Source organism: Carcharhinus amblyrhynchos, chromosome 3 (genome assembly GCF_965287045.1).
Source record: "Carcharhinus amblyrhynchos chromosome 3, sCarAmb.v2.hapA, whole genome shotgun sequence".
NCBI classification, from domain to species: domain Eukaryota; kingdom Metazoa; phylum Chordata; class Chondrichthyes; order Carcharhiniformes; family Carcharhinidae; genus Carcharhinus; species Carcharhinus amblyrhynchos.
Window position 1 is genome coordinate 30,244,299 of NC_137326.1, and position 12,549 is coordinate 30,256,847.

At 36.8% G+C, this 12,549-nt stretch overlaps 1 protein-coding gene across 1 annotated transcript in view; it reads right to left on the reverse strand.

Moving 5' to 3' along the window:
- Window positions 1-840: 840 nt before the first annotated feature.
- Window positions 841-12,549, reverse strand: part of dennd6a (DENN/MADD domain containing 6A) — a 104,316-nt gene continuing 92,607 nt past the window's right edge. The window contains exons 15-20 of the mRNA XM_080182846.1: window positions 11,665-11,754; window positions 10,670-10,723; window positions 10,430-10,539; window positions 6,861-6,963; window positions 5,848-5,922; window positions 841-4,078 (exon numbers count right to left, since the gene is read on the reverse strand). Coding sequence (XP_080038972.1) covers window positions 3,947-4,078; window positions 5,848-5,922; window positions 6,861-6,963; window positions 10,430-10,539; window positions 10,670-10,723; window positions 11,665-11,754 — 564 coding nt within the window. The 3' untranslated portion in view covers window positions 841-3,946. The remainder of the gene's footprint in view (window positions 4,079-5,847; window positions 5,923-6,860; window positions 6,964-10,429; window positions 10,540-10,669; window positions 10,724-11,664; window positions 11,755-12,549) is intronic.

Here is a 12,549-nt window from a genome sequence, read left to right on the forward strand (position 1 = left end):
GCTCAGTATGTTTAAAGCAGAGATTGTTAATCCAAAATCTGTCAATGTTAAGGGTGATGGGGTTAATCTGTATAAAAGGCATTGAAGTGTCCAATCAGCCATGATTGTATTAAATGGAGGAGCAGGTTCAATGGGCTGAATAGCCTACTCCTGTTCCTCAGTTCCTAATAGGACCCTAGCCTAGCGGGAGAACTCCAGACATCAACTAACTGAGAATTGATGGGAGTGTCTTACACCCAATCACTCTAACAATTGGACCCTTACCGTGAGGGAGATTCTCAGACATGAACTGATTAAACTTGCAAGGTGGAACACATGAATGCAACCAAAGTTAAATCATTGGGTGACAGTCAGGCGACAGCACCACCTTTTATATGTTTAAGTTTCTGCTTTCTCTGCAGTAACGGACGATTAGCTCCCAGTGACTGGAGATCCAGGGTGGGGTCTTTCCTGCCTTCTTCTATCTTTGGTTCCTGTTACTGATCGTGACCATCCAGGGAATCCCCTGTTATAGACTGAAGCTTCTTAAAATAATTTCACCCAGTACTCCCTTCTCCTGAAGAACAACCAAATCAGCCGTCCACATCTTTAAATCAGAAGCATTAGGACTACTGAATTCATCCTGAAGCTAGCCTAGCCAAGTCCTCAAACTATAGACTCTATATTTCTTTTATTCTTATGAACTCTTGTGTAACTTATCCTTCTTCATTCTGTAATCTGTGTAAATGTGACCTTTGTGTGTGAAAGTTTTATTATTTTCTTAAATTGGTTTCAACTATAATTTTGTTAAACTCAAGAAAACCTGTCTGATTCCATTATAATCACAGCATGTAAACAGTTAAATATTCACTGAATTGGCAAGTATATACTTCTTAAAAACAAAAACTATTGCCGTCAAATGAGAAGGGAAATAGGGGAGCCATTCAACCCCCCCTCATCTGATTGTGACACTGTACAGGAGACTAGTGGGATGGATACATGGGGAGGGGAGTGAGATTGTTTGAGAGTGGGGTGGTGGTAGAGTGTGGAAATGTGTGAGGTGAAGCTCCTGATTTGATACATTTGCTGGATGGTTAACCAGTGGGATAAATTTGGTGTGTCAGGAAGAGACTGTGCTAGGCTTGACTGAAATGAGAGATGGTATTAAGTGGAGCATTGGGTGAGATTCCATAATAAGATTTTTTTTTGGGTGGAAAGTGGGATGCATGAACTGCAATGGGACACATTCATTAGGTTGAACACCTGCACTTAGATTGATTTGGCAGGAGGTTGGATGAGATATTGTACTGTAATGGGCAGAAGAGAAAAGACTGCAGGAGTGGATTCAACAGGAAGACTTTATGATGAGGTTGATTTGCTGGAAAGGGCTGTTTTGAAAGATTTCCAGCGGACTAAAATAAAGTACTGGTTAATCAAAAAGGGAAGTCAGACAATTTATAGAACCAATGGAAACAGAAAAGGAGTTGTGGGAAAACAGCAATATTGAACTTTTTTCATAAACAAATTAATTAATAGCTTAAGAGACTTTTAAGAATACCAGGATTTCTTTCTTTAACAACCATACAGGAATGATGGTGTCTTTAACATGTTGTCACAGGCTCAAAAGGGAAAATACAAAAAAAATCTGTGAAACAATTTCAATTTTACATTGATTTAAGAGTCCAACCTACAGCAGTTGAGTAAATATTTGCAGACTCATGTTCACTTCGGTAACCTAGGTAATATTTCACAGAATTTTAATTGATCATGAATTACTCTTACTACTTTATTTTCTGGAAGCATACACCACTTCAGTCACTTTAGGGTTGGCTAATGCTTCACTGGACTCTTAGAGCCAGTTTGCACTCATTGATACAAAGTTGGCATAATTGAATAAAATGACAAATTAGGGCTACATTGTTTCTTGGAATAAAGTGTTTGGTCTTCACTCTCAACCTGCGTTGAGAACGGGCAATCACTGGATACAAAAATTGTGGTCACGAATCCACATCTAATTTTGTTTCACACTATGTTTGATGCTCAACGTGTTGAACTATTATCCAATTTGCATCACTAATTCTTGCATGTTTTATTATGTGAAATCTTTTGAAACAGTTCCAGAACAATGTGAAGTTTTTTTCATATACGTAGATTTTGTTACATCTAAGGCACAAAACTGCATTTCAGTTAATCTTATTTTCAGGTCCAGCAAGGTGTCAAACAGACATTTCAAAATACAAAATTGATATTTTTACAGTTGAAACTGAAATTCATGGTCCTCACTTAGAAAAGTGTGGATAGCTTTTCTTCAGTTCAATTATTAAGTTTTAATCTAAACTTGGTAGAAGCAACTCTAATCTCTTGCAGAATATTTTGCTTATAATTTCAATAGTTTATCCTGCCACTGAATTTTAAAATTTCCTGCAATTGTATTGTTGGTCTGGAACATATGTTTCTGAGGTCATTGTTAAATAATGACTCACTGAAAACTACTGAGGGTGGTGTTCAGTGGGATGAAATTGTTCTGACATTTTCATTCTCTGCTAAAACAGTGTACATCATGGTACCAGAATATTTGTTCAACTTAGCTAAAATCTTGAAACACTTCTGAGTCAGTATCTGGAACAAGCTGCCAGAGGTAGTAGTAGAAGCGGGTGCAATGTTGTCTTTTAAAAAGCATTTAGATAGTTACATGGGTAAGATATGTATAGAGGGATATGGGCCAAATGCAGGCAATTGGGATTAGTTTAGGGGTTTTAAAAAAAGGACAGCATGTACACGTTGGGCCAAAGGGCCTGTTTCCATGCTGTAAACCTCTATGACTCACCATTCAAGAGCTCAGAAGTTTAACTGTACAAACAACTTGTCCAGTTTCAAACTTAAAAACATGAAAGTCTATCACAAGTGACTGAGCTGTAAGAATAATCTTTCATGTTAATTTGGGCTAGCTGGTAGCACTTGCTTTTCTAGACTATAGTCCTGTAGTGGACACATAAGATCATGTGTCAATGCAGTATTGGGCCATCCTATTAATAATGCATTAAAATATATTAAACTGACGGCTTGTCTGTTTATCCATGTGGACATTGTAGATCACCTGGCACAAAGAGCAGGAGAGATTTCTCCAATATTCAGATCAGAATTTTTCCATCAAATGAAACTAATGGGTCATTCAAATATCTAATTTCTGGTTCAGAATAGTTTGTGTTTGTTGAAATAACATTATCTTAAAAGGTGTTTGCAAAGTTCTAATATTTTGACATATTAAGGGCTATATTATTTATGAACTAAAATAAACTGTATTAATTAAAATAGTGTAAAGTTTATTTGAAATTTTGTATAGTTATTGACAAAGTGCTTTGGTAAAAATAATGAAGTTCAGTCACATCTTTGTTATTTAAAATGTGTTTGTGAATATCCTGTTCTTAAAAGTTAAATCACAATTTGTTTAAATAGGTGTATAATTGTACAAATTACTGTTAGTTTAGTAGTAATTCATATGAGAATAGACATTTATATAAAAAGTAAGCAATTAAAATATGCTTCTAAGCAAAATACCAGCACTGGTATTTGCACAGCCTATATATCAATACATTATTTGCAATATAAATGTTAGTAGTAAAACTCCCACTGTTGCTTTCCACTGGTATACAATGCAGACACCAACTTCATCAATGGTAGCTACCAGCACCACATTGTGAAACTTGATTGTTAAAATAGTCACAGACATTTCATACACAAACACACTCAGCTTAAACAGTGATTTGATTACTGTTTCTGTTTCTTCACTTGACTGAATCATGCTCATATTGATGAATCTTCTCAAAAGGTTACCAACTAAAATCCACTTTGTCTTCCAATTTTTCCTTAGCATTGTAAGGTATTTTCTTCCCTTTTTTCAATACTGTTCTGGAGTGTTTTTTGTGCTGTTCCTAATTAAATGCCTTTTAGGGTAACGTTGCAAAAATCATGTTGTGCCATTTTTTAGCAAGATGCTCTGCAGGTCTTCTGGTAGTGATAAAATTATTGCTTCAATATGCAATTGCAGTTTCTCCAAAGTGTCTTGTTTTATCGGAAGGCAATGTTGCTTGGCTTGCACCTGAATAGACAGAATATCTTTTAAAAAATCTTGTAATCTTTTATAATGTTGTGAATATCTAATTCATGGTTCATGTGTATTAGAATACTTAGGTTGTAGGTTTTTAAAAAAAATCAGAATAGAATAGGTTAACAGCTAGAAAGTTAAGACGTATACAAGTGGCTTGCTTAGCTGGAGACCTAAGATCTGCAATTTTTGCAAAGAAGAGAATTCCAGTGAGATGTTTTGTTCTGGGAGTTAGAACTAAATTAACTTAAAAGCATTTAGTGAATGCTAAAAGATTGCAAAACCCATTCGATCAAAGATGAAATTGTAAATTAGGGATCATTAACTAAAAGTCAGTTGAAGACAACCCAGAACAGGCTATGTTGTTATGGAGATCAATGGAAGGTTAGGAAGGTTCTCCACTTTCAATTTAAATGGGTATCTGTTGAGAGAGCTAGTTGCAATCTGGACCTCATATGGTTTACAGCTCAGAGTTCACAAAGTAAATGACAGTTAGTGTGGCTGGCACTATAAGCAAAAAAAATTCATAATTCACATAGCAGAAGTTGGGAGAGGCTTAATCTCAGTTCAAAGTTTGAGAGGGAACGGAAGCTGGATGATTGCCTCGTTTGAACAGTGATCCTCAGAGTCTTGTGGAAAAAAAAGTAATCAGCTAAGTGAGTTGTGAAGTATGGGAAAATTAACCAGAAAAAGAGACCGAGGCAGCCACACTAAAGAGAGAGTAAATGAAATGAGAATAATAGAAGCTAAGGAGAATCCTCTCGAAGATGGTTGCATACACAAGAATTACCTTATACATTAGTCATTAAGTTATTTGTTTCTTTAGAGACCATACTATAGGTGGTCTCCACAGAAACAAATAACTTAATAACTACTGTATAAGGTAATTCATGGGGAAATAAACTTGAATTCATAATATACATTGTTATAAGCCATAGTGTTACCTTATTTGTATTTGCTTTGTTTAATTTGTTCTATGGATAATGAACTGTGCATTTTGCTAAAAGTGGAATCTTGTGGTGTAGTTCTATTGGTTAAAACAAGACATTTGGACTTTTTAAATGTTTATTGTCCCCTACTGGATCATAACAATAAGCATATTTAATTGTTCAACAAGGAAGCACACATATTGTAACTTCCATAAAGTACAACATAAAAACATTTATTGGCAGTCATGAAAATATTTGTGTAAAATAAATCATTTTTATTTTATGTCATCCCAAACATTCTGCTTCAAGCATTTCATCTGGAATTTGAACCGTCGCAGCTTTATTCTCCCACATAGACATTTTATGTAGGAATTGGTCAAAGTCTGCACAATGCCATGGACACTAGTGGAGCCCTTCTCTTTCAAAGTTCAAGTGCTCAATGAATTTTGACAGCCCTGGGAAAGCAGGGCAACCAGAGGGCCCACAAAAATAATTTTGACTGCTGTGTCTCAAAGGCCCCACACTGCAATTGTAATGCTCTCATGCATCCCCAAAAGGAAAAATATGCCCTACTGTGTACAACAGGGGATTAACTATTTCTGCAACACTTCCTACCCGTGTCAAGCAAAGGAGATGAAAAGATTATAGTTCTAAATTCATTTTTTCCAAGAGAAATTATTTCATCTTAACTGCTTGCAGTTGCATTTTCCATACTATTCTTAACCTTTGCCTGTGTCTTCCAACAAAAAAAGTGAAATTCCACAATCGCTGCACAGAGTAAACCTTGTTAGCTTTCTACAGCTTGAATTTTCAATAATTATATCTTGTACTTACCAACTTCTCTTTCAACTTTAGTACCAAATCCACCACCTCAACTTCTGTGTGTTTCTGAATCCATATCAGTAAATCCTACAAGAAACATAATCATATTCATATCAACGTGGCGAAAAACTGCAGCATGCGACGGTGCAGAGGGACCTCAGGGTCCTTGTGCATGAGTCGCAAAAACCCAGCCTGCGGGTGCAGCAGGTGGTCAGGAAGGCAAATGGGATGCTGGCCTTCATAGCGAGGGGGATTGAATATAAAAGTAGGGAGGTCTTGCTGCAGCTGTACAGTGCACTGTTGAGGCCGCAGCTGGAGTACTGTGTGCAGTTTTGGTCGCCGCACTTACGCAAGGATATTTTGGCCTTGGAGGGAGTGCAGAGGAGGTTTACTAGGCTGATTCCGGAGTTGAGGGGGTTGAACTATGAGGAGAGGCTGAATAAACTAGGCTTGTACTCGTTGGAGTTTAGAAGAATGAGGGGAGATCTCATTGAGACATATAAGATGTTGAATGGGATGGATAGGATAGAGGTGGAGAGGCTCTTCCCGCTCAGAAAGGACAGTAGGACTAGAGGGCACAGCCTCAAGATAAAGGGGGGGCGGTTTAGAACGGAGTTGAGGAGGAACTTCTTCACTCAAAAGGTGGTGAATCTCTGGAATTCTCTGCCTGTTGAAGTGGTGGAGGCTGCCTTGCTCAATATTTTTAAGAGGCAGGTTGATAGGTTTTCGATAGGCAAGGGGATTAAGGGTTATGGGAGAGGGCGGGAATGTGGAACTGAGCCACGACAGATCAGCCATGATCTTATTGAATGGCGGGGCAGGCTCGAGGGGCTAGATGGCCTACTCCTGCTCCTATTTCTTGTGTTAAAATACTTCAACAATTATTTTTTTCACAAATTAACTGAATATTCTGAAAAATCATTGATACTGACTTAGTTCTTAGATAAGCAACAGAGTTCAATATATTTATATTGTTACAAAGCACATAATTCAGGCTGTATTTTAGTCTCTTTGGTTATACTCACTGCATCGCATAAGGCCTCGAGGTGTAAAGCTTCCAATTTTTGTGTCATTTCCTTCCACCTTGACCGGAACCAACCATCAAAATTTGGTGATTTCAGGAATTGCCTTCATAGAATGAAAACCAAAAAGGAACACAAGAGCTTTGGATGAGTACTGCTGCAGACATGGACATTGCACTGGATTTGTTTTAAACTTTATTTTGCCAATACTTGACAGAAATATGACATCAAGGTGACAGTGATAATGCAGTGTCATAATAATGCACTTCAAAGCCACCTGCTGCAGTTTGTATCTATTAGAAACATATGAACTGGTGCAGGCCATTTAGTCCCTTGAATCTGTTCCATCTTTCAATAAGATAATGGTCAATGAGCTCATTTTTTTCCAAAAAAGTTGTAAAATTTGAATTAAAAAGGACAAATTCACAAGATGAGCACTTCATCTAGATACATCACTCAGAAAATTGGGAAGTTATCTGATGGTAATGAGGCTGGTTATTGCAGAGAATTGAATTTGTAATTATGACAATTAGATTTATTATTGCAAATTGTTCAAAATCCTAAATATTAAGTTAACCTCCTGTAGGTTACCATTGACCAGAAAATTAACTGGACCAGCTGCATAAATATTGTGGCTACAAGAACAGTAAAGTCTGACAACACCAGGTTTTAGTCCAACCGATTTATTTGATAGTAAACGCACAAGCTTTCGGGTTAGTCCCTTCGTCAGGTGAATGGAGAGTTCTGGTCTCAGACAGAGCATATAAAGCACAGACAGTTTACAGATTACTGATTAGAATGCGAATCTTTACACCTAACCTGCTGTTTAAGTCTTGAAGTGGCCGACAATGTGAGTGGAAGGAGCACTTGCCTGGGTTTGCAAAACCTCACTCACTGTACTGTCTGGAGACAATACACATCTCTTTAACCTGTGATCAGTACTCCTTCCACTCACATTGTCGGCCACTTCAAGACTTAAACAGCAGGTTAGGTGTAGAGATTCGCATTCTAATCAGTAATCTGTAAACCGTCTGTGCTTTATATGCTCTGTCTGAGGCCAGAACTCTCCATTCACCTGACGAAGGGACTAACCCGAAAGCTTGTGCGTTTACTATCAAATAAATCGGTTGGACTAAAACCTGGTGTTGGCAGACTTTTTAGTGCGTTTACCCCAGTCCAACGCCGGCACATCCACATCATGGCTACAAGAACAGGTCAGAGGCTGGGAATTCTATGGTAAGTAACTCATCTCCTGACTCCCTAAAACCTGATCAATACCTACAAGGCACAAATTACTGGTGTTATGAATACTCTCCACTTGCTTGAATGAGTGCAACTCCAAAAACAAAAGAAGCGTGATATCATCCAAGTCAAAGTAACTCACTTGATTGGTATCCAATACAGCACTGTAAACATTCACTCCCTTTATCCCCCCTCACTGGACAGTTGTACGAGTGTACAAACTGTGTTGCAGTCAGCTGCCAAGGTTCCTTCACCAGTATCTTCCAAATCCACATCATTTTGAAGGACAAAGGTCAGAGATGCATCAGAACACCACAACCTCCAAATTCGCGTCCAAGTCACTCACCATCTTGACCTTAAGTAATATTGCTGTTCTTTCATTATTGGTGGGTTAAAGGTCTGGAACTTTCTCTCAAAGCATTAAGTGCACCTACATCACTCCAACAGTTCAAAATGGCAACTCACCACCACCTTCTCGAGGATAATTAGGAATGAACAATAAATGCTGGCCTTGCCAGCAAAACTCATATCCCAACAACAAATTAAAAAAAAGAATAATATGGAGTGTCTACAACTATATTTTTAAAAAAGCAACACTTATGTATCACTATGATTATTAGAACAATTGAATGTTCAAATGCTGAAGTGTTGTAATTACAAAAAAATTGGAAGTAATAATTGGGATTGTCCAATTAGAATACCAGCTTACATAACACGTATTCAATGATACGGAGGCATCAAATATGGTACTGAAAACCAGTAAGTGGGAATAATGCTACAAATAAAAGACAGGGAAATAAGTGTCAGAAGAGGAAAAATGATTGGGAAGGAAAGAAAAATATGTTATTTCAAAATATCTTGTCTGAACACCAACTTAATGAATACATTTAGCATTGCTTTTACAGATGATTTTATGAGCACTTCAACTTTCTCATCAATACAATTATCCACTTCAAAATGTCAAGTTTCGCCCAGTGCCATTCAATACCTCCATTCAGGAGGACAGGCAAAAGATGCATAATAAAGTTATCATGCTGGACCAGATGTTTCGGGTCCAGTCGCCACTTCACTAAGCAAATGCTCAGGTTTCTGCAAGACAGCATGACACAAATGTACCATGTCTGATAATATAACATCGCACAGGGTTGAAGAGCGCACATCACTACCTAATTTGGGGGGAGAAAGGAACCTAATTATATCTTTTGCCTAAGTTTCATAACATCCTCAGTGCTGTTTTTTTAATTCACTTGTGGGACATGGGCATTGCTGGCTGATCAAACTTAATTATTCATTCCTAGTTGCCCTTGGAGGGCAGTTGAGAATCAACCACATTGATGTGACTCTGGAGTCACTCGTAGGCCAGACTGGGTAAGGACAGCAGATTTCCTTCTCTAAAGGACATCAGTAAACCAGATGGATTTTTTTGACAATTGACCGTGGTTTCATGGTCATGAGTAGGTTCTTAATTCCAGATATTTTTTATTGAATTCAAATTTCAGCGTTTACTGTGGCAGGATTTGAATCTGGGTCCCCAGAATATTAGCTGAGTTTATGGATTAATAGTTTAGCCTTACCCTTACCCAACTCTTTTTACCAGTAGTACTATATTCCATGCACTAAACTTGAATCTGGGATATTTTGCCTATCAGTTTTTCTGCACGTTGCATTTTAAAAATGAATGCAATAAAATTGATTATACAAGTTAAAGATCATAACAATTAAAGTTTAAATTGTTCAACAACTTTTGAAGAAAAATTCACCTTAAGTTGACCCTAAGTAATGAAGGCCCTTTTTTAGGGTATTCTAAAGCATATCTTTTGGACAGATGATGTTTATTTTGCATGGATTATTTTGTCCCCCTTTTTAATATTTTTGAAATTTATTTCTTCCACGCACTACATCCTTGCCTCTAATCAGGCAGATAATAAGAGAATCAGAGATCTATTGCTCTTTAATTGTGATTTGCCATTTAATTCTAAACAATCTTTTTGTCAGCATTTTTATACATCTGTTTGACTTGGCTCAAAATGGGAACAAAGTAAAACAGATGCAAAATTGGTATTTATCCCGATTCTATGATACTGAACTTGAGAATCTCCTGGTTTGTCCCCATCTACCACAAACTGAGAGATCCTAGAGTCCACCAAGTCCTTGAGATGCTCCTTAATTTTACACTTTAATGAGGATAAGCTCCATATGTCAGTTATCAATAATTGTTTAGGCCTTAATTCATTTCTATTATAAGAAAAGGAAAGAACATTTCAGACTCTGGGCCAATTTTAAAATCTGGCCTAATCCAGTAAAAAGAAAACCCATTTATCAATGCTTACCTATAGAGACCTATCCAATCTCCCTTTAACCGAGAAGTAAGTTGTGGTCCAGCTTTCTCCAGAGTCTTCATGAACTCTTCTTCATTGAAAGGCTTTAGTTGTGGTGGACTCTAAGAACATAGAACCAGCATGAAGAGAATTAATTGAAAATGTTCTTAATTTGAAGGGATATCCAAATATCAATAAATTTAGAAAAACGGAATGCTGATTTCCGAAAGGGTTGATCGATTGAGTACTTACCTTCCATGGTGAAATACTCTTTTGTAAAGGCATTAAACTTGCTACATATCGTTCCTGAAATAAAATTAATCAGTTCATGATAACAGCAAATTAAAAAATATTTTAGTTTAATGAATTTCTAGCTATTTCCCCAAATTTATTTCTTTGCCCTGCATGATTGCCTAAGCACCCACGAGGTGTCCTCTGACATATGAATAGGTTATCTTGAGCCCATCCTGAAATAACTGTAATCATGTTATAAAATTTATACCTCAACACAATCAATGCTAATTATTTAAAGTACAAACATTCAACCTTCACGTCAAAGTGAAAAACATTACACGGGTTTTGTAATTTACATTAAAATACTGTTTTTTTTTCTCACCCACCAAAGTTTTTTCACCTCGAAATTTTCTAACATTGGTTCACCGTGAGTTTGTAACAATGTTGTGTTAAGCCATTTGAAGGTGCAAATAAGGTTCAATCCCTGCTCTGATTAAACCAGAGTAACTAGAAGGCTCATTAATGGGTGGCACAATGATACAGTGATTAGCACTGCTGCCTGACAGTGCCATGGACTTAGGTTTGATTCCCAGCTTGGGTCACTGTGCGGAATCTGCACGCTCTCCCTCTCTCTGCATGGGTTTTCTCTGGGTGCTCCTGTTTCCTCCCACATTCTGAAAGACGTGCTGGTTAGGGGCATTGTCCATGCTAAATTCTTCCTCAGTGTACTTGAACTGGTGCCAGAATGTGGTGTCTAGACAATTTTCACAGTAAAAGACTAATTTGCTTTAATAGCCCAGACTTCAGGAATGGATTATTAATCAATTGGTGTTCCTGCTGCAGGTGGTTAGCCAGATTAGCTGCGATGCCTCCCACAGTTAAACAACTTGTGGTAGCATACTATCCACACTCTCACAAATGGCTCTTTGGATAAGGGAGTGGAATTCTGTTAGTTGCTATGGGATATCACATTTTAAAAGTCAGCGTTTTTAAAAATTTAATTTAAAACTTACTAATGGAATGATGAAGCTTTGCGTCAATTCTAAGAAGTAACGTCTAAGAATTGCACTCTGTGCTTCTGAAGGACGCTTTTGCTGTATACCCTGTATGGATAGTAACAAAATTAATTTGGGACATGTAAATTGAATAATACAAAGATTACAATTTAAAAATAAATTCTCAGACTCCATTAATAAAGTTTAAATTATCATTTCAAACAATGAATTCGTTACATCACAACAAAAATGCTTTAAATTAGATGTATATCTAAAACTATGCCATTCACGAAGATTACACTCAAGAGAGTCCTGAGTAATGTTGAATAATGTGAAATGAGTACAAAATTGAATTTCACATTTCACTTACAAGGACTAGCTTGTAATAAATTTTGAAATTATATTTTCTTTTAATTTTGTACAAGCTTCAATTTTCCTGTCATTTCATGCCTTTAGGACAAAGAGCACATAGCAACCAAAATTATAAAATAATTGACAAGAAAGTGAATTAGTGTTTTCACGTCCGTGATGGAATCCAAGTCACATTGCAAGAAAGAAATTCTGTGGCCCAATATTAAAAATTTAACACTAATAAACAAATACTGGGAAACCTTAATGCAATCTAAGCTACATTGCCTGCAAGTGTTATTAGATTGCCATTTTCACTTTGAGGTTACAAAAAGAAAATCAAGGATTATTCTTCAGAGACTTGAATAAACACATTTCTTGAGGCAAATTACCGCAATGATCTCAGTTGATACTAGTAAGGTGTTTAGTTTTTTTTTAGAATATGAAAACCCAGATATTTACTGAAAGAATGAAGCTACAATGTTCAGGGTTCAAATCAAGATGCTTTTACTAAACAACAAGAATACTAACATCAGGTACATAGTCAGTTATGTT